Source organism: Rosa rugosa, chromosome 2, assembly GCF_958449725.1.
Source record: "Rosa rugosa chromosome 2, drRosRugo1.1, whole genome shotgun sequence".
Lineage (NCBI taxonomy): Eukaryota > Viridiplantae > Streptophyta > Magnoliopsida > Rosales > Rosaceae > Rosa > Rosa rugosa.
In genome coordinates, this window is record NC_084821.1 from 71,116,441 (window position 1) to 71,138,021 (window position 21,581).

General features: G+C 38.9%; 5 protein-coding genes and 1 non-coding gene across 6 annotated transcripts; 1 reads left to right on the top strand and 5 right to left on the bottom strand.

Moving 5' to 3' along the window:
- Nucleotides 1–135: 135 nt before the first annotated feature.
- Nucleotides 136–4,912, bottom strand: LOC133729884 (protein DETOXIFICATION 40-like). Its single transcript, XM_062157508.1, has 7 exons — nt 4,505–4,912; nt 3,618–4,249; nt 2,970–3,026; nt 2,320–2,558; nt 812–930; nt 633–719; nt 136–547 (listed from the first exon to the last, which is right to left on the bottom strand). Exons 1-7 carry the CDS (start codon nt 4,823–4,825, stop codon nt 482–484), a joined length of 1,521 nt encoding a protein of 506 aa, XP_062013492.1. The 5' UTR covers nt 4,826–4,912; the 3' UTR covers nt 136–481.
- A 2,490-nt stretch (nt 4,913–7,402) lies between these two features.
- On the bottom strand, nt 7,403–11,082 carry LOC133729887 (uncharacterized GPI-anchored protein At1g61900). Its single transcript, XM_062157510.1, has 8 exons — nt 10,768–11,082; nt 10,132–10,311; nt 9,407–10,015; nt 8,962–9,207; nt 8,824–8,835; nt 8,222–8,362; nt 8,048–8,092; nt 7,403–7,782 (listed from the first exon to the last, which is right to left on the bottom strand). The coding sequence occupies exons 1-8, from the start codon at nt 10,841–10,843 to the stop codon at nt 7,712–7,714; spliced, it is 1,380 nt and encodes a 459-aa protein (XP_062013494.1). The 5' UTR covers nt 10,844–11,082; the 3' UTR covers nt 7,403–7,711.
- A 333-nt stretch (nt 11,083–11,415) lies between these two features.
- TRNAD-GUC (transfer RNA aspartic acid (anticodon GUC)) lies at nt 11,416–11,487 on the bottom strand. The gene has a single exon. It is a non-coding gene; the product is annotated as a tRNA-Asp (tRNA).
- A 1,137-nt stretch (nt 11,488–12,624) lies between these two features.
- On the bottom strand, nt 12,625–13,005 carry LOC133731457 (uncharacterized). The gene has a single exon (XM_062158822.1). It carries the CDS (start codon nt 13,003–13,005, stop codon nt 12,625–12,627), a length of 381 nt encoding a protein of 126 aa, XP_062014806.1.
- Nucleotides 13,006–15,949: 2,944 nt separating this feature from the next.
- LOC133729888 (uncharacterized) lies at nt 15,950–18,250 on the top strand. Its single transcript, XM_062157511.1, has 2 exons — nt 15,950–16,231; nt 16,574–18,250. The coding sequence occupies exons 1-2, from the start codon at nt 15,989–15,991 to the stop codon at nt 18,134–18,136; spliced, it is 1,806 nt and encodes a 601-aa protein (XP_062013495.1). The 5' UTR covers nt 15,950–15,988; the 3' UTR covers nt 18,137–18,250.
- Nucleotides 18,251–18,293: 43 nt separating this feature from the next.
- On the bottom strand, nt 18,294–19,753 carry LOC133729889 (uncharacterized). The gene is made up of 3 exons (XM_062157513.1): nt 19,699–19,753; nt 19,009–19,426; nt 18,294–18,831 (listed from the first exon to the last, which is right to left on the bottom strand). The coding sequence occupies exons 1-3, from the start codon at nt 19,709–19,711 to the stop codon at nt 18,627–18,629; spliced, it is 636 nt and encodes a 211-aa protein (XP_062013497.1). The 5' UTR covers nt 19,712–19,753; the 3' UTR covers nt 18,294–18,626.
- Nucleotides 19,754–21,581: the final 1,828 nt, after the last annotated feature.

Here is a 21,581-nt window from a genome sequence, read left to right on the forward strand (position 1 = left end):
TATAAAATCAAGGATCCTAAAATTAAACGTATGGATCGGAGTTGCTGAATAAGGGAAGGTATACTTACTTTAGCAGAGAATTATTGATAATTTAGGAAGATAATCCTAAACCCTATCAGATTAGCACAATCACTCTAGAAAAGAAAAAGGCAAACAATGAATCGCATGTTGGTGTATGGACTACAGAATTGACTTGTCCACTCAAACCCAGCACTAAATAAGAGTACGTTGGAGTACTGGGGAGCAACAGTCATGCATTAATAATTTAATATGGTGGCCCTGTGTGCACTCCGGAATCCGGATCAGGGGACAGTAAGGAGGAGTAATCGATCGCTCGGCCAATTTATTCTTCCTCTCTATAAACAAATACTAATCCCTTTCCAAAAAAACAAATACTATTAATGAATACATTTCTTCAAATTCAGATCAATGCAAAAGATTCATGAACGTAAAGAAACAGTGGTGGCTCATATAATCCCATCTATTCTGTGAGAAGAGGCTCTTTCTTGTCGTCCCACATGTCCAAACGATTCTTTGCATTTACGACCTGCATGGTAATAATTAGTTAATGATGTGCCTGGTTATAAGTACATAACTGATTAATCCTAGCTAATTAGTACTTAATTAAGTACCTCTTTATTCCAATCAGTCCGAAGTGTGACCCACAATAAGATCACTGTCTGTATAAATGTCCCTCCTATCATTCCAGACCATATTCCCTAATAAAAGAACAAGAAGAAGAGGTGTAAAGCGCTGCTTCTAGAATATGTTCATGATCAAACACTTCTATAATTAAAGAAAATGGTTATACCTGGGCTCCAAAGCCGAACTTGAAGCCAAGAACACAACCCAAGGGAACACCAATAATGTAGTAACATCCGACGTTAACATATGCCACAAATGCTTGCCATCCACACCCAACAGCCACTCCTTTATTTTAGAGCAAATACAAATGAAAGTTGATGAATAACATGCAGCACAAAGGAACAAACCCTAACTAAACAAATTAAACAGGACCACGAACGACCTTGATGTTCAACTACAAGCCCATGAATTGAAGAAGACATATTTGACCGTCTTGACTGTTAGATTTATTCGAAGCATACATATATTAGTACTTTAATTGCATTCATGATTTATGTAGCACTTGAATATGCATGACGTACTGTTTGATATGGCAAGATATATACCAAATTCATTTGATTATTCAGATTGATTGCGACATGATATATCATATGAAAATAACTATGCAAACAAAATGACATGCAATACCTTTTGCTCATCCTACAAGGGAAGGGAAGGGAAGCTAGCAAATTGGAACCACTACCAAATCCCATATTTAAGTCAAGTCTTCTTTCATTACACAGTGTAATTTCGTAATAAAAAATGTTGGCTCTATGGTTTTGGAAATTACTTTCTGACTTTTAATCTATAAGATTTTATACTAGTTGATATACTGTAGTGTTGTGTAAAATTCTGCCTTCGCTGATTAACATGTCAGCTCGGACATATATAGACAAAAAGATCTTTATCATGAAACATAGAAATGCATATATGGGTGCTAGCTCATTAAAGATCCTCCATCAAATAATTAATATGATAATTAATCACGGCAGAATATATGTCACGTCTAGATATGACTAATTAATCTATCAATCATGGTCCATGAAGGGACCAGATGCACATTGTGTTGGACCTCCCCAGTGGTCAATCGATCACTATAAACATACCAAGTTGGAATGGCCTCTGCAGCTCCACTCAAATAACATGACTAGCTATTTCATGAATCTATCGCTTTGGTATATCATTATTGGACCAAATGTATATAAAATGATTGACAAGGTTTTCCCTAATTGGCCATCTTATATAGTAATCGATAAAGAGTTTAAAGAGATTTTTGGATTCTACTTCTCAATTGAACATACCATAATCTGCGATCAAGAGTAAAATTAGTAGTGCAAGCGCCAATTATTATCCACTATGTTCTACATAAATCTAAGGGAGCTACCTTTCTCCGAGATTTTGAAAAAACTGTTCTTTTGCCATACGGGTAGCAAAAACAAACTTAAACTCTTCACTTTGAATATTAGCTAGGCCTAGAATAGTAGAATGAAAGTCTTTTTCTTTCTTTCAAGATGGACCACGTAATAGAGCTGCAATATTTAATTTAATTTTTTCAGTACTGTGTGGCAAAGTATGTGGTCTGTGGTCTCTGAATTAGGGTTTAAGTTTTCATAATAAAAATTGGGGGAAAAACAACAACTGACCAAGAAAAACATAAGGAAACCGATATATAGCTAGAAGCTGCATGAGACGTACCAGACAAAACAGGTTGGATGCCGTTGAGCATAATAGAGACAGCAAGGTAAGGAGATAGGGCTGAGACTGCATTGGACACAGTCTCGCCCTCGGTGAACGCGTAGCTTATGACATTTCGTAGTGCAAGCACAACTATGGCACACACTACTGAGATGATGAACGAGGTTGATGTCACTATTATTACTGCAAATGCGGCCGACTTTGGATGTCCCGCCCCAAGCTCATTCCCAATCCTCACACTGTTCATTCATTCATTCATTAGATGACTAGCTATGAGGATCCAGATCATATATAACTGCTAAACCCTAAAAGAATTAGCAGAGAGTTCTTTCTTCTTTTTTCTTTTTTTTTGACGAAAGAACACAATATATAAAAAGAAACCAGGAAACAAGAGAACCTAACCAGCATCAAAAACCCAAGGAACAGACTTCTGGGTATTGATGTGGGAACTGTCAAACAAAAACAAATTTGTAAAGGTGGAAGGTGGATTGGTCACCCTATCACTAGGACACATCCTCCTAGAAGCCAAAGCCGCAATGAAGTCAGCCGCTTTGTTGGCTTGTCTGCTGGACCAAAGCCAGCTAATTGCAGTAAACGAAGGAATTAGAGAGTTCTATTTCTATAAAACCCTATGTAACTTGGTAACTGACCTTGCAGCAGCATTGAAACCCACAGCAACCATGAACACCCATCCAGATATGGTCATGCTGCACTAATAAAGTATTCCATTAGATAGATTTTGATTGAAAAAACTGAAGCATGAAAGAATTATATAGTGTATCCAATATTCCAAAGAATTAGCACACTTTTTTTTTTTAATTGAACCATAAAATATGAATTAGTACGTAGACTTCTTTTTTTCATGTTATTTTCATTTAATAAATGAAAATATTGGAGCGAGACAATTTGTCGCGTACAATATGGAGCATTCAATGACTATTAACATTATCATTAATTATCAGTCTGACATGTATGTTTTATCAAAAGCTACTAAAAAGTAAAAACAAATAGATCATGATCGTAGCAGAATTTAAGCAGAAAGACATTTATTTTCGTTCAAAGAACAAGTTATTGACTAGTTGTTGTAGCTACCTTCAGCCTAGCTAGTAACCACCACAAATAGCAACTCTCATTTATTCATTTTTCGTGGTGCTAGAAAGAGCAAAATTATTTGTGAATCTTCTAGTTGGTCCCAGAAATTTAGTACCAAGGAAAATTAGGAATATGCTCTAAGCTACGTGAAGAAGAAAATTAGTATATAGCTAGACAGCATAATCTTTCCGTAAACAATTGCTTACCAAACAGAGAGAGCGTCCAAGGCAATTTCAGCGTCTTCAAGCAACCCAGCAATCAAAACGATAATCTGATAGTACCAAGTCTCGAGGCAAAGCATTACGGCAGACGCAACAGATAGCTTCAGAAAAGTCCAAAGCCCAGAAAAAGCCTGCATGCTAAAACCTGTCCAAGTACGTTTACACCTTGGACTCAGCAATATGTAAACAAACTGCGCCACCACTATAATCCACCACGAAAAGCTCAACATCAGCGATGCGCCTAACAAGCCCCATCCCAACTTATAAATCACTACCCAACTCAGCACCACATGCACCACGAGGGCAGCCGCGGATATGTACGCGCTCGGGAACACGATGCTCTGAGCCTGGAGGAATTTTTGTATGGGGAAATTGCAAGCGTAGGCAAAGATTTGGGGGATAAGCCCGTAAACAAAGATTGCGGCTGCAGAGGCAATGGTGGCCGATTCGCCTAGGGCAATCAAGATGGGCTTGGAGAAGATGTAGATGAACATAACTGGGATCCCAGTTGCCATTAGCAGGATCGTTGAACGCTGCAGATATACGCCTAGCATGTCATATTTCTTTGCTCCATAGGCTTGACCACAGAGCGTTTCCACCGCACTTCCCATTCCAAGCTGCGTTCATAAAAAAATGTACACAAGATATGGAAATGTTATATTACTAGACTGTAATTAATCTCTCTCTAAACTATTCATTTCCTAATTCTCGTTTCTATATATGTGTTAGCGGTGCGAATTTTACTAACCAAATTTGTTTACCGAGTACTAAATTAGTAGACATGGTAGTATATCCTCTAAAAATTGTTTATCATCAGATTTGCTATCAAATAATATATATCAGTACACATAACATTATCATGTTATACATACCATGAGGCCGTAGGCAAAAACTTGGATGCCGGTGTTGCCAAGAGAAGAGGCAGCGAGTTCGAGATTGCCGAGATGCCCGCAGTAGATTTGGCTGGACATGGAAATAACGTTGTTTAGCAAGTAAACCACCACTGCCGGAGCTGCAAGGCGGAAGAGAATCTTCAGTTCGACCCACGTGGCACGTCTAAGACGGTGGAAGTACGGAAGCTCGGTGTTGGAGAGCGTTTCTTCCAGTTCCGAGCTCACTAGTTGAACAGATGAAGATCTTTTGTCAGTCAAGATGGGTTCAGAGAGCTCATTACTATCACTGGAGTAGTCCATGCTATCTACCCAAGTTCTCTCGACCTTCTTTAATTCTCTTAGTACTTCCACTGTCAGAATCCCATTACCTGCTTTTATACTACATATATATGGTGTGCTGATATATGTGCTTAGCGCACCAAGTAACCTTAAATAAAATAAATTAATAATAAACTCATTCAAACTCAAACAAATAAACTGGAACATGCATGACTGGAACTTTTATCTTTCTTAAATTTGATTTTTCTCAAGAATTACCGAGTATAATTCTTTCAAAAAAAAAAAGAATTCCTGAGTATAACCCTATCAGATGATAAATGTGTGGCGGCCGTACAGCCCGGCCACCTTAAAAACTTATCACCGTCGTACATGTGGCTCTCTTCTTTGGTTAATTCCATCCACACAAACAAACAAACGAACAAACAACATAATTAAAGTTTTTCTATGCTTTGTTGACGAATCAAACTTATGCAAACTAAATAATTAAAGGGAAGAAACTAGGGTAAAGATTAAATAAATAACGAATCACTTTAATAAAATCCTGGAAAAGAAAACTCAATATAGCTGATTTTTCTTCTTTTTCTCGACATCAATTTTTGGAAGCATTGTTCATCGGCGACAGTTTAACGAGGAGTATATGATTCTGGGTCAAATCAATATAAAGGTTGTGCCTTGATCATCACATCCGTGCTGCTTGATTGTTGATCATTACTTGTGATTTGCTAAGCTGATACGTAGGCATACTTGTCTACTTTCAATTCCCCAAGTTAATCTATAAATACTAACTTGAATAAAGCTCTTTTGTCCAAAAAAGAAAAGAAAAAAGAACTTGAGTGAAGGTTATTTAGAAAAATTTAGGATTGAAATATAGCACGGCAGTATATGTAACTCGAATTAATCGTCTCATACCTCTATGTGTTTAAATAAAACAAAAAAATGTATGGTTCGTGATTAAGAGTGTTTTTTTTTTAGAGGATAATTTGATAGCTTAATTAAAGGACCCAATCTATTGATGCATTAGCAAGGACACCCAAATAGTCCAGCAAGTCTTTTCTCAGTTATAGTGATAGAAGAAGAAGACATACAACTTAGAAGTCAATTATATAGTTGCAGACTACTAGCTAGCGGAATTGAAGTTGATCTTACAGGTGTACGTATTTAGCAATTATTACCTGACTAACTCCATACATGTGAATGGACCATAGAACTTGAGCTAGATTGAAGAAGGTCGACGATCACTAGCTAGCTTATTTCTAGTACCAAACAAGGACGTATATAGATGCTGATATCACAGTTAGCTAGAGTTACAATATGACAATTGACAGATACTTTCGATGCGATCAATTAAGCTTCAACAAACTGTACGTATATGATCGATATGGACCTATATATACACGATATGTGAAGTTGATCGAATTAGTTAGCTAGATATAGCTTTCCGTTCCCCAGTATCCGGTAGTGTTATTGATTAATAAGCGAATGAGGTTGAAGGTAAACCCCAATTTAAGTAGATAAATATTGGTCTCGACTCTCGATGTTACCACGAGGCCGTAGACACCGTCGGCCGTTGCGGTGTTACCAAGAAAGGCACCGGCAAGTTCAAGATTGCCAAGTTGGCCACAGAAAATGAGGATGGCATGGGCTAATGCAGTGATCGATTTGCTGAGAAACTAGTTCCGTCCGTACTGCCGGAGCAGCCAGCAGCTTAAAGGTGGTCTTGATTTCGCGCTGCGATCGAGGTTTGGATTGTGCTCAACTTATTGGCCCTCATCTTGGTGTGCTTCTGAATATTGTCAATGGTCTCCATGCTAAGTAGCTAGCTCACTCGATCATCTAACTCGCCTGGAGATGAGAGGAAAGGTCGATTTGAATCAAATCCTGTACCTGATCTAGATGGATATCATGCAATTATTCTGATGATTACACACACGTATATATCTGATCATCTAACTATTTTGGAGAGTTGCATATGTGATTTCATTACTAAACAGGACTCTAATTCAGTACATAATACTCACGAGGGAAATAAACAGGACTTTTAGGTTTGACTCCTACTGGGGGAATCTAATCTCCCTCCCCGTATCAAATACATATAGGTATATAGCGACATTTTGCCAAATGATTTGGACCTAAACGCTACTCTCAAAATGGGTGGAATTGGCCAAGCTTAGTTTCTCCTACCAACCTAGCTAATTTCCACATTAATTAGAAGCTTGTGTTTGGTCAAACTTCCTGTCATTTTATTTTCTTGAATCATAAATATAGCTTGATGGGTCAAACTCATAACAGCAATAAATCTGCTTTATTCACTGGTAGTATTTACAGTACTAGTTGAAAGTTGAAACGAACTGCATATTAAGGCTTGAGCACAGCAAGCACGAAAGTGATTTCTACAGCTGGTACTTTGATCTATTCTTCTTTTCTCGCTTTGGACGCAATGCACTGATTGGTATAGTTTCAATTAGACTGATCTCCGGCACTGAAAATCCTACCAGCTAGGATTTGGTTCAGCTACAACAGTGAATTGAAACAATGGCTTTGGTGTCAGAAGTGTACCACACTTGGAATAGAGTACTGAAAGCAGAAGCTATGATCCCAGAGCAAAACAGAAAACTTATATATTTTGGCTGCAATCTAAATTTACATGCAATCTCGATGATATTCGTTACAATACAAGCTTATCCCTGAACTTCCTAAACTTTTTTACAAAAATTTTATTACAGAAACAGGCAAGAATCATGAATGAATATGATCAGGACAAACTAAAATGACCTCACATCTAGTTTAACTTCCCCCAGTTCACGACAATCTTCTATCAACTAGATTGGGGTGACTTGCATCATCCTCCGAAGCCATTGATGAATCCTCCTTCAAGGAATGACAAGTTTTCCTCAAGGGATAACTCATTTACATGAACATCAAAAGGGCCATTGCGAAACCAACGAGCAGAGAAAGCATCACAACATCGTTGTAATTGCCTGGAAAACATGAAAACACATGCTTAAGGTTATGTTCAGAAGCAACTGAAAAGTAGGAAGGAAAACAAATTCACAATTAAAAGATTTATGTCACGTAATCCACAAGAAATACAGTGAGATGTCCACATGTAGGCAAACTGTAGTTTAAACTTTGCCGTTTTGAACTTTGAACAGCACTAGGGGACTGGTGGACTGCTTATAATAACATAATTAGCATTGAGGCAACAAATGATGCCACAAAGATAAATGACTAGGGTGTACTCACCCCTTTCTGCTGATGCTGCTGCAGGAAGTGCAGGAATCTTGACACCTGAAGTTCCACCAAGTCAGGCAGAAATCATCAAAACAAGACAGAGGATAGGAAATACAAGGTTTATGTATAACGAAGTACCACAAATACAAAGTATATAGTGACAAAAAGCTAATAGCTTATACATACCTTTACTGCATGTTGAAGCTGCTCCTTGAGAAGAGGTGGGCCAGGGAGCTGGAATGTTATCATTCAGATCACAAAGGAAGCTGACCCCTGAACTTTCAAATATTGCATCCGAAGGCAAGCTTGGCAAAAGACATCCAGATGCTATCAAGTGCAAAAGGGTAAAAAACAAAAAAAAAAGTCAGTTCAGAAGATTAAAACACAAAGAACAGGAAAAAACAAAAAAAATTCAGCACACCACCCAAACGTATTTGCTTATTAAGTTTTAGTCTTGGTTCATTGATGTAAGGATGAGCAAATCACTTTCAGAGATGCCTTAGACAATAACTATGCAAGGATGACATATCCTGCCAGTAGCAGCCCCATATCTAGGGCCCTAACACATATCAGTTCATATAAAGACAGCTAAAAGTATAGTTAGCTGGCATGAAATTTCACAAATGGTGACTGGCTGTCAGATAAAATGGCTGGCCCTCTGCAACATTATAAGAAGGGCACAGTTTCAAAACCTACAATGAGCCCACCCTTTTAATAATGCTAAGCAATTATTTGAGTATATTACAATTTACAATAATTTCGTAGTAAAAACGAAATGAAATTTTTACCTTGACTTCCAACTGAGGTGTACAAATTGTTGATCGCCATATCACAATGACATACACAAAACATTTCAAGTTTGTATTAGTAACATGATAAGAAATGCTTAGTTTGCTGAAAAAAATGGACTAGAAGAAAGCAGTAACCTTGAAGGGAGAAATCCTTGAGGCTTATATGACACAGGCTGTACACATCTTTGGTAATATTTGTTTTTCTTAACTTCATTCCCAGTGATGCAGCACAATCCAAAGCTTGCAAGTTGGTTATGAAACTCTGCTTTTGCAAGTGGGAAACATAGCTGTCCATGGCCGTACAGCAAGCTGTCTGGTTGCTTATCTCATCCCCACAGCCAAGTGCAACATGTTTCATATTTGGGAAGACCAGGGGGCAAACTGAAATTCACGCCAAACACAAATACAGGACCATTATTCCGACTTAACATTAGTCTCTCTAAGATATACAACATTCTGTTATGTCTTAACCGTGGGTTCTGATAATTTAGAGCTTAAGTAAATCAAAGTAGTTGAACACATACCCCAAGTTTTAACATATTAAATCCATACCAATGTAAATGGCTGACTATAAACTCACCCTTGTTAATCTTGCAATTTGAGAGTCCCCTTAGAACTTCCTTGGCATGAGAAGGATTGAGTTTACTTGCCAGCCAGCGAAGGACAATATTTTTGCAGTCATTGACTCTACTTATGTGATCAGGTAAGACAGCATGACCACCGTCTGTGCTCAAAAGATCAGAAGTTTTTGAAGCAATTCTCGTAGCAGCTTCTAATATGGCATTCTGACATGTTTGAGCGCAGCATTCTTTCACAGGGTCTATCTTCTCACAAGCGGCCACCAACTTGGAAGTATCCACTGTCTCCTCAAATTCAGTAACATCAATGATGGGGCAAGATGCATCAGTGAGATCTGTTGAACGAACTGAGCATATTTGCGCAAGGGTGTCATTTGCGCCCTGGCTAACCAAAATCTGCTTAATATCGGATAGACAATATTTTGCAGCCGTCCCATTTAAAGCAAGCACATTGGTGTATTTACTGGACTGACCGATGAGGATTGTGATAGTAGCTTCCAACTGTGGGCAACAAATAACGTTTGCCAGCAATGGTGCAAAAACAGACCAACAATCAATTGCGGTCATACTCATCAAACTCTCAGAAGCAGTGAAGTTCAGCATACATTGTCCTACAAGCACAGATCAACAGAATAAATGTGGTATCAGAGCAACAAGACAACACCTATGCAATGCCTAAGGAAATCTAATTGAGCTAGACCAGTAAAGGAGGAGGGAAGAGAAATACCTGATATTTTTGGAACAGTAATGTTTGTGAATGGCGCCAATGGTGAAGGAGCAAGAAGGGGAAGAAACGGCTTAGGAGCCGCGGTAGGGGAGATCATAGGTAACATGCTATCTTTTTGCCTAATTGTCAAGACAGGATCTTTACGATAATCCAGGGCACCGGAACAAGATACATGGAGACCTATAAAAGAACAAACCAAGATGACTACGCAAAATCACACAAATTACTATCACAAATTGTTGGATGCATAGCTTCCCTTATAAATTTCCAGTCAGTTACAAAATCGAGTCCCACACAGGGGGCATTCAAAGATAGATACTTCACTCAAACTGCTGAAAGGCAATCACTTGTTCTAACAGCAATCAAAACCCCAACACTCTCCTAAACAATTACCCAAAATGCAGAGGATGCTATGCCTAGTGATAAGCAATGGGTTGAAAGATGCAAGATCATAACAAAATGCACCATGTACTAAAAATCTGGTACACACTTCCCCAAATCATGAGTTCCTCCACAAACCCAGTTTACATTGGCTCAAACTCTTAACAATTTACCAAAATTCAAGATCATGGCTTTAGAACCCAGAAAAGAAAGCAATTAGAAAAAAGAGAGAGGTGAAGAATGAATAATACTCACAGAGGACCAATATGGAGAATTTTAAACAAGACATAGTTGGCTTCTTCTTGTTCTTGAAAAACACCCTTTGTTTCATGCCTTTGATGTTTGCAAGTGTGAGAGTTGGGATTCAGAGAAGGGTTTGGGGAGTGTGAAAAAGTAGAGCGGCAGGCATTTTGGGAACCAAAAGAGAGAGAGATGGATGATGTTGTAGAAGTTAATATGAAGAGTGGAGAGGAGTGAAGAGAAGGAGCAGCAGCCATGAATGAGATGAGCTAAATTGAAAGTGGTGGTGGTGGTGGGCGTGGGGCCCCTGGAGGGGGAAGCAGTACTTAATAGCTGTACCGGTTGGGAAGGAAGGAAGGGGGAGAGTGGGTCCCACGCCTTTGGACCCGGAAACTCAGATAGGAAGAGCACTGGCGCATTAACGCCACCCGTTGCCTTTTTTCTCAACCCCTCTCTCTCTCTCTCTCTCTCTCTCTCTCTTCTCTTCTCTACTCTACTCTAGAGTTTTGACCCACGCGCGGAGTCCGTGGCTCGTGTCTCAAGCACGTGTGGCGGGTTTGGAAGACTGACCGACGTCGTTTTGAGATAGGAAAGAAAGGAGGGAAATGGAACGACGTCGTTTGAGATAGAACAGAAAGAGAAGGGAAATAGAAAAAGAAAAAGCGCCGTTGCCGGGGATCGAACCCGGGTCACCCGCGTGACAGGCGGGAATACTTACCACTATACTACAACGACTTGGTTGTTAATGATCTACAGCTTTCTGAATAAATCGCAGGAAATTATTGTTGTTATTATTATTTTGGATGGAGACCTTACAAACCCGATTTCTATTTTTGAAAGAGGAAGGGAGAGTTTTTCTGAAGAGTGGACCGAGCGTGAACATGTTTTTAAGTAATAAGACTATTATTTACATAATTAGCTTCTTGTAAGATATAATAAAGAGAGATGTCTCCAGATGCCAATACCAACTTTCGAATGCGCGCGTCATGGAACGTCAGAACTTGATGCTTTGTTGTGGTGATGATTAATGATTGGTTGCAACGTTGAAAATGAATTACTTTGATAGGAAAGGCAAGTGAGAATGATGAGCATGATTGAGGTGGAGGGAGAATCTTAATGATGTACAAGTGGGGAATCCATAGCTTGTCTTCAACAACAAGCATGATGCGATGGGAAATAAGAAGTTGATTGAGTGTAATAACAAAATAAAAAGGTATGTGGCATCAACTTTTACTGCTTCTGAAGAGACTCTACCATTGATAGGTCAACGAACAACGCCCATCTCCATCCAAGTGAAAAGAAAGGAGCAAAATATGGAATAAAGTTTCCAATGCTATTATGAATCGTCCTTCAAGCTCAAATAACATTTATTCAAATTGTTACAAGTTTACTATAACTTAATTTTTATGCTGGAATGAGTAACCTACAAGGTGGTAACGTACAAATAACTACACTTGAGTTATTTATGGAACTTACTCTCCAAAATAATGTTACTCATCATTACTTTGATAATAGAATCGGATTTGTTTTTTTTTTTTGAACTAACAAGAAGTTGAAAAATGCTTTCTATGTAGACGGTGCTCATTACTAGTAATGAATCCTAGTTTCCAAATTCAAAGTTCGACCACAATAGTCAGTACGAGGCCCACAATTTCTGGTCTTATAAGCCCTACACATGATGTTACTTCAATTTTCTAAATTCCAAGATTTACAACTTACAACTTACAAGAACCCAAAATAAGGATTTACTATTTTCATGAAAAAATTTCTCTAAAACAAATTTCTACATGCATACTGAGAAACATAAACTAATTTGAAAGACAGAAGGATACGACAAAATGAACCGACACAAAGAATCACCAAAGTAATAAACTAATCGACCTCCGGAATACTTTGGAGGGCAGGCCTCCACGGCCGTTGATGCTCCTCATACCGATCATCGCCGTCGTCGATCACCCTCGCCAATAGTTGCTCCACCGTCAACACGTCCATAGCGCCGCCTCTTGATCCCACCAACTCTTCCAGCTCCCTCTTTGTCATCTTTATCTTCACCTCATGATGATCTCCACCGCTACTACTCGGTCTTCGTCTACAGGAGGACGAGGAGGAACCTGAAGAAGATCTGAATTGAACCTCACCGAGAAGCTTCTGCTTTTCCGGCTGCTGCGACTGGTGGAGCTTACACACGTTGACCCACCCGTCGTCGTCGTTGGCCCAAACCGCAGAATCACGCCTCAAACAGCAGTTACCCATAGCCAGCTAGTTAACCGAGAGTCCGAGACTGATGATTTTGATTAGTCGAATCGTATAACTCCAGCAAGAAAAATATAGAGCTGAAAGAAGAAGAGAGAGGTTGAAGAAGGGGAGGATTGTGTTATTTATAGAACCAGGTGGGTGAGACCGCGACAAAACTTTCAGCTTCCAAGAAACAACTGCATATGATGATGAAGATGAACAATATTATAATCTTGACGGGGACGTACGGCCAAGTACGTGCAAGCACTGATTAAGCCGCAGCTTAATGAAAATGATTAATCAAATCAAGGAGGACGGTTTTGGTTGGAAATTTATGTTTGATTAGTAGTATACAAGATCTGGGTAGCTGAGCTAGGTTGGATTGGCACGTTGTGATTTGTCTGCATGGCAATTTGTTAGAGTTCTAGAACGGGAAAGGTCAAAAGTCAAAACCCTTGTTTCTTACTTAGAAGTTAGAACTAGAAGGAAGGAGAATAATATACTGGTTTGATTTTGCCGTGTGAATTGGAATTTGGGACGGGATATTTTCGTGCTTAAAAGATATCAAAACGAGGAAAATGGTGTGAACGTAGATGTAAAGATGGGATCTTTGACTTGGGGTTGAGAAAATTAATAATATAATTATATGTGCTTGATCAAGTTCTTGGGTTAGGTTGGTCCAGTTGGACAACAATCCTCTAATTAGTCTTAATATTCTTCCTAGCTAAGAGTAAGTAACTTAAGTACCATAAGTCCATAACTAAGTTATACTTCTTTGAAATTTCTTTTTCATCTTATATATATAGCAACACTTAACCGATCTAGCGCTTAGATATTGCAGTTTGTTTGTTTGTTTATGTAATGACTCACAATTCACCAGCTAATTAGAAGTTACATGTCAATTCATAATATCTTAAATTCTCAATTAAGATTTGACTACCACCAATTATCAAAAAGTAAATGTGATTTACTACGTTATGCTTTACACCATGTCGCAATTTCATACTTATGATTTTAACTTCACAAGTTCATAAACCATAAACCTACCAATTACATAGAACATGTTGTTTGAGAACATCGATATATAGGAAGGCTAGCTAGGCCCGCTAGGCCGCTAAGGTAACTAGTGTTAGCTGTTGGCCAAGAAAACTCATTAGTATAACCCAGCTCCAAAGGCAGGCTTAATTTCAAACTAACGACCCCTCAGTATCAATATTACAAATACACAGTATGCAAGATAGGATCGTCTTATCATCAAAGTTTATCAAATGAACAAACAACATTAGCACTAACAGTTAATTAGTAACCTTCTCAAGACGTACAAACGATCATTCCTTTGGATGTAGTTGTATACCAAAGAAGGTCAAGAACCTCATCAGTAGTAGAAGTGACATTCTCAGTTTCTCACTCACTCATTATCTATGAGTCTCAGAATCAATGCTTGAAAAATCATTTTCAATGCTTATAAAACGTTGCGAGCCACCAGAATAATATACTGCTTTGATTTTGCTGTGTGAATCGAATTGTAATTGGGAGGGGATATTTTCGTACTTAAATGATTGATCAAGACGAGGAAGATGGTGTGAACGTGGATGCAAAGATGGGATCTTTGACCTGGGGTTGAGAAAATTAGTAGTATTTATATTTGCTTGATCAAGTTCTTGGGTTTATAGTTAGGTTGGTCCAGTTGGACAACAATCCTCTAATTAGTCTTAATTTTGTTCGTAGCTAAGAGTAACTATAAGTACTATAAAACTAAGTTATACTTTGAAATTTCTTTTTGATCTTAGCAACACTTAACCGATCTAGCTTAGATATTGTAGTGTTATTTATTTATTTATTTATTATTATTATTACTTTTTTTTTTAATGTAATGACTCACAATTCACTAGCTAATTTGGAGGGGCAATTCTTAGGTCTACAGAGATGATCTTTAAATGCTAATTTAAGATATGGACCGTTGGATTATAAATGTATTAAGTAAACTGTAAAAATATGTTAATCGACAATATGGGGGTGAATATACTCGTTCACCCTAAGGGTGAACCTAACAATTGTCTAATTTGGAGTTATGTGTCGTTAACATGTAACATAGTATCTTAAATCTTCAATCGAGATATGACTACCACGATTATCAAAAAGTAAATGTTATTTCCTATCTTGTGCTTTGCAACTTGTCACAATTTCATACTTATGATGATTTTAACTTCAAAAGTTCATCATTCTCAAAAAAAAAAAAAAACTTCAGAATTTCATAAATTGCCCCATAAACCTACCAATTTCATGGAACATGTCGTTTGAAAACATCGATGGGAAGTGTAACTAGTGTTTGTTGTCAGCCTAGAAAACTCATTAGTATAGCCCAATTCCAAACTAATGATCCTTCAATGTCAATATTACAAATACGCAATATCGAAGATAAGATCGTCTTATCATCAAAGTTTATCAAATGAACATACAACATTGGTAATATCAGTCATTAACCTTCTGAAGACAAAGGGTCATTCACTGATTTCACTCATTCCTTTGGATGCAGTTGCATACCAAATAAGGTCATTAACCTTCTGAAGACAAAGGGTCAAGAACCTCATAGTAGAAGTGACATTCCCACTCACTCATTATTTATGAGTTTCAGAATCAATGCTTGAAAAACATTTCCAATGCTTCTAAAACTTCGCGAACCACCAAATAAGTCATAACAAAACTGGTTTGACATGATTATATGTCAAGCATTCCCTTCAATTACGTCTTAATCAGCTCTCATTTTCAATGATCAAAATTCTTCAATCTCCCTTTTTTCATCAATCATAATCAACCTCCTTTTGGGAAACTCTAGTTTTTACTCGAACTTATAAAAACCAAGCGGTAAAAACAAACAAAAAAGAGAAGAAACCAATACACACTTTTAAGAGACACGCGCCCATCATTTTCTATATAAAGAAGGGTACTCTGGTTCCCACCACAACAACAACAACAACAAAAACTATTGATCACCAACTTAATGAACCCCTCAAACGGTGCCGATTCTCGTCGCCGGAAAACGACGTCGTACCGGCGCCACACTCACCGGCCTCCGTCCAGTCCACTTCAGCACTGGAAGCTCCACGACGACAAATCCACCAGAGCCTCCGAGGCCTCTGCTCGGAAGCTCGCCGCCGGGCTCTGGAAGCTGCGCTTCAGCGAAGTTTCATGGGGTACAGAGCTCAATTCTGGTTCTGATGATCATCTTCGAGCTCACCTTGAGGTAATTCTAATTCAATTTTGATAATTTTTGTGTAAGTTTCGATTTTTTAATTCAATTGTGTGTTGGCATTGTGATTATATGGATGGGTTCAATTTTTGTTGTACAGATCTTATTGTATGAAACCGATAGCGATTGTTTAAGGGTCAAGATTTTGAGGAAATTTCGAGTCTTTGAGACTTTGAAATCCCATTGACGTTTTTTTCTTTTACCGTAGGTTGTTACAAATAGCAAGAACATGGATGTTCAGTGGTTCATGTTTTGAATGTATTAGCATTGGTTTCAGAATGGTTTTTGAGGTCATGTTTGAACTTTGATGTTGTTTTTATTTTGGTTTTGTTTTAGCTTGAATCGTCTTTGACATGTTCCAAATTGGGATTGGAGAGGGCAACAAAGTGGGATGCTTGCTGCCGGAATGAATCGGATGAAATTTGTGGGGTTTATATGAAAGATTGTCGAGTGAATACTGTGTCTATGGTTTCGGCAGTGAATGATGAACTAATGAAAGCTAGATTGAGCATTCGAGAGCTTGAAGCTAAGCGGAGGTCTTTCAGGAAGAGAGTCAAACACTTTTTGAGTAAGCTTGAAGAGGAAAGAGTATTGCAGAAGCGCAGAGAGTGCCAGAGAGATCGTGCGGTTATTAAGGAGTTGATGAAAGAACTAAGCAGGGAAAGGAGGAGTCGTCAATGGATGGAAAATCTTAGCACCAATCTGGTCAGTCGGTTAGCCAATGCAAAGTTGTCTGCAGACCAGTTCATGAAAACGTACAAGGAAGAGAAACAAAACAGAAGATTCATGGAACAAGTTTGTAGCGAACTAGCTGAACACCTTGGAGAGAACAAGGCTGAATTGAAGGCATTGAAAAGAGAATCCATGAAAATTATTGATGAATTGGAAGAAGAGAGAAAGATGTTGCAGATGACTGAGGCTTGGCGTGAAGAACGAGTGCAGATGAAGCTGATTGATGCAAAACTGGCTCTTGAAGATAAATATCATCAGGTGAACAAGCTGATAACAGATGTTGAAACTTTCTTAAGGTCAAGGTTTGCTACCCTGGATATGCCGGAATTAAGAAAGGCTGAGTTGATCCTACAGGAAGTTAAGTCATTGAATATTCAAGATATCGAGGAATTTACATATGTTGCTCTGAAATCAGATGATATATTCTCTACTTTTGAAGAGTTCCGACCATATGAAGGTAAAGGGAGAGAGATTAAACCTTGCATTTGTCACAGTGCTTCTAGCCATGATCCGAAATTCCATCCATCTAGTCCTGACAATAATCGGGTCAACAAAAACCCTTTGCCAAGTTACTCAAATTGTCTCAACGGTTATAGTAGTGGTGTGCAAGAAAGTGCTAGAGGTTGGGCAAACGGGAGTCATAGTGAGGATCAGGGTTCTTGTCATTCATCGGGAGGGCATAATTCCTCCATTATCAGGGTTAGCCAGTGCCGACATGTGTCTAGGAGCGGAAGTGCATGTAATGATAATGCAGGTCAATCCTCTCCAGATACTGAAATCATTGAAGTTTGCCCAGTATCGGAGCAGCAATCAGAGCAGAAGCTGTCTTCTATGTCCAAGCTTTGGAGATCATTCCCAACTAATGGTGAAGTTTTTAAGATAATTTTGGACGAAGACAAGAGCAGGCTTTCAAATGGGGTTACATCACGTTTGCAAAGAAATGATGCTGATAGTAGACTGACTGAACATGAGACCAGACACCGGGATTCAAATGAACATTTGTTCCCACTGGACATAGCGAATCCACACATCACTCGAGGGATGAAAGGACGCATCGAATGGCCCCGAGCTATCCAAAAGAATGGTTCAAATGCCAAGCTTTTGGAAGCAAAAATAGAAAGCCAGAGATCTCAACTACGCCATGTTTTTAAACAGAGCTTTAGGTGACTTACTTGTTTGAGTTCTAAATACTCACCTTATGACTGAGTGAATGAGTAGCAGTTTCTGGGAAGAGTACTTAAATGTAAGTTTCTAGCTATCCAAGCATAAAAGATAAAAGTATATGCACTCTCTTCTTCGCTCTTTTCCCTTTATGTCTAGAATCAAAGATATGTGTATATCTACAGGGGAACTCAAATAACAAGCAAAACTCACCAGTCACCAGTGTTCTTTACTGAGGTCAGTGTACAAGAATAGGTTGAGTTAACTGGAGAATTTAATATAATTTTTTTCTTTATAATAAAGCTAACTGAAAACATTGAACATAAAAGGAAACCTTAAAGAGCTTAATTAAGAAAGAAACGAATGTAGCTAGGCATCACCTAAGTAACTCATGTTGCTTCATTCTACTCATCCGTTATCCTTCTTTACTCGACATCGTCGATCGCACCGGCAAGATTTCAGTCGGTTCCATCTCTGGATTCTCTAGGGCTTTTTTTCAGAACGAGACATGGATCTCTCCCTTTCTCAATAGCAAGTTTAGCAGTAGCTCTAGTATAGGGTTCCTCCCGGTCCCGCTGAATCCTTCTGTACTCCCCTTCATGAATACGAAGAAGCCTATAGTTCTATAATTTTTCTTTCTGTGTTTTCCACAAAAAGAACAACCCAGTCGTCCACAATGGAAGTTGAAATAAGTCCCGCACCTGCAAGTAAATAACCCATGGAATATATATATATATTTCAGAATAAGTTCCACCCTGTTGTTGTACACTTATACTTACCAAAGCTACTCAAACAGTATAGGATTAGGCATTCAGCAAAGACCAAAATATACATATGGCATAAATAATCAAATGAAGAGACTAGAAGGATAAACAGACCTGCATCGTATTGTTGTGCAGCCTCCTGATCTTTCCACATAGATCCCACAAGTTGGGCACTTTCTCCAGTGCTTCTTGTAACCAAGTTTCTCCATAATGAGATCATCCTTTTCAGTATCATCTTTATTCAGCCTCTTAAACTCGGCATAAGTAATCCCGGCGTGCCAAGAAACCTTAAACTGCGCACAGAACAATCTTTTACAATTAGGGCACTCTAATTCCCTCACTGCCTCTGGCCTAGGCCTGGGCATATTCGGGCCGGGTCGGTTATCAGGCCCAAACCGAGTTCGAACTGAAAAAATCGGAAAGTCCATTTGTGAAACCGAACACCAGATTTGTACTAGGTTGGGCTGAATTTTCGGTTGCACCGAATTTCTGAATCGGGGCGGATCGGTTTCGGTTCCTTGACTTCCATCATCTGCAAAAAAAATCCACAAGAAGATCAGCCTCAGATGTTGTACACAAGCAGAAGAAACAATACTCAATTCTAAACCATAAGCAAAAACAATTTCGAGAGTTCTAAACCCAGAACTTGAACACATTTCCTTCCAAACCACAGATCCAAACCACATATCCAAACCACAGATCCAAACAACAGTTCCAAACCATAATCATATTCCATAATCATTCAAGAGATGTGCAGAGAGATCGACTCATTTTTAAACCTAGTATCTATACTTAGTTTTATACCTATGACCAACATCAGGTCAGAGCTGGCCTTGAGGGCTGCCCACTGAGGCAACCATCTCAGGCCACCGGCTTCCGGGGGCCTCGGAGCTCTGACTTTCAGTAAATATTTTATAATATATATAAACTCTGTGCCTAAATCACCAGTGTTATAAGTTAGAGCAGTGGCAAGGCTACCTTTGAGGGGTTCTTTTCAGCATGAGTTTGAATCCCACTAATGACATTTTTGCATATGTTTTCTTAAGTTTTTTTTGTATATTTTTGAATTAGTTTTTTTTTTTGGTACAGACATGTTCTCGAGTCGTATGTTTTTGAAGTAGTTATATAACATAAATACTATATGTTTCTTTTCGCTGTTTTCATTTTATAATTATTAAATTAAATAAAAAATAACTTGATAAGGGAAAAAAAAATGTATATCTTCGCCTCAGGCCTCTACAATCTCAGGATCGGCCCTGCATCAGGTAATCAATCCAGCAAACAGCCCCAACATTAGGTAAAAAAAAAAATCCCAATTTGAGTAATTTCTTCACACATATCGGTGGATAGAGAGACGTCGGAGATGGCTGACCGAGGGCGGAGAATCGGAGAGAGATCGGGAGGTTGAGTTCTAAACCCCAATTGGACTTTTTGTTCGGAGGTTGAGAGAGAATGAGAGTTAGGCTTCTGAAAGAGAAATCACAAATGAATGCGGCTGTGTGGGTGTAGCCTACATTAGGTGTGGTGATTCAGTGTGGTACGATACAATGAAAGAAAGAAAACAACCTATCAAGTATTGACACATAATATAAATTATATAATTTATATTAACAAATTCGGTCGGTTCGGTTGTTAAGCGGTCGGTATAATGACCAACACCGCTTTCGACCCCTATACATTCGGTTTCGGTTCGGAAATTTTCCTCTTTTTTCCTTCTTCATTCGGTTCGGAAACCGACCCACACATTTTTCGGGTCGGTGCGGTCGGAAAACCGCTTTGTATTCGGTTATGCCCAGCCCTACTCTGGCCCATCGTCGATCAACATTGCGGAGCAGTCCTTAAAGGGCCAGTAAAATTTCTGAGACTCAATAATCACATCCTCGCACAACCATGTTCCCCATTTTTCAAACACCTCGGGTTTCAGAATCGAATGGCAATATTTGAGATCCAGTGACCCTTTGCAATCGGGTACAAGGCACCTTATGCTTGCTATATTTTCTTGGAGCTTCGAGCCACATATTTGACCACGCAATCAGTACAATAAACATGGCTGCAATTTTTTATACCAAACGATTTTTGTGCCGGCTTGGTCTCCGCACAAATTTCACAAACAAAATATGGGGCTTTGGAAGTAGCACAAGAACCCTCGTTTGAGGTTTTTATTCGCTTACTTTTCCCGAAAAGGATATTGGAGGGTTTGAACCTAAGAACCCTTACCTTTCATCTCTATCGTAATAGTTTAGGGCAGAGAGATCGATGAAGTTACCTGCTTTAGTGGGACGGGGGCGGATTTTAGGGTTTCGTTATGATTCGTAAATTGATTCCTAAGAGATTCTAGATGAACACCTTTCTTCATTTCATGAGCTCCAAATGCTTGCCGGCATATCTGACAATTGACTAAGCGATCCAGAATGTCTCGGCTGTGTTGAGACATTGCGCTACAAAAGGGGCACTGTGTCCAGAATGTGTTTGGTTGTGGATGCTCTTTATGATTTGGAAATTGATTCCTGCGAGATTCTGGATCAACACCATCCCGCAATTCATGAGCATCAAATGCATTCCAGCATCTTTGACACCGGAGCAACCGATTCAGAAATTCTATGTGGTATTGAAACTTTGCGCAACAAAAGGGCACTGTGTCCAGAATGTGTTTGGTTGCTCCTGAATTTCTGGATGAACACCACTCC

Excerpts from the sequence above, each read along its gene's own strand:
- LOC133729887 (XM_062157510.1), bottom strand. The coding sequence starts at position 10,843 with ATGAAACAAAGGGTGTTTTTCAAGAACAAGAAGAAGCCAACTATGTCT. Across the intron at positions 10,016-10,131 it reads TACTGTTCCAAAAATATCAG|GACAATGTATGCTGAACTTC; the intron begins GTATTTCTCTTC and ends CTGTGCTTGTAG. Across the intron at positions 9,208-9,406 it reads AAATTGCAAGATTAACAAGG|TTTGCCCCCTGGTCTTCCCA; the intron begins GTGAGTTTATAG and ends CGTGAATTTCAG.
- LOC133731457 (XM_062158822.1), bottom strand. The coding sequence starts at position 13,005 with ATGGGTAACTGCTGTTTGAGGCGTGATTCTGCGGTTTGGGCCAACGAC.
- LOC133729888 (XM_062157511.1), top strand. The coding sequence starts at position 15,989 with ATGAACCCCTCAAACGGTGCCGATTCTCGTCGCCGGAAAACGACGTCG. Across the intron at positions 16,232-16,573 it reads ATCTTCGAGCTCACCTTGAG|CTTGAATCGTCTTTGACATG; the intron begins GTAATTCTAATT and ends GTTTTGTTTTAG.
- LOC133729884 (XM_062157508.1), bottom strand. The coding sequence starts at position 4,825 with ATGGACTACTCCAGTGATAGTAATGAGCTCTCTGAACCCATCTTGACT. Across the intron at positions 4,250-4,504 it reads TTTTTGCCTACGGCCTCATG|CTTGGAATGGGAAGTGCGGT; the intron begins GTATGTATAACA and ends TTATGAACGCAG. Across the intron at positions 2,559-2,969 it reads GGTTTCAATGCTGCTGCAAG|TGTGAGGATTGGGAATGAGC; the intron begins GTCAGTTACCAA and ends ATGAATGAACAG.
- LOC133729889 (XM_062157513.1), bottom strand. Across the intron at positions 18,832-19,008 it reads TGCACAACAATACGATGCAG|GTGCGGGACTTATTTCAACT; the intron begins GTCTGTTTATCC and ends ATTTACTTGCAG.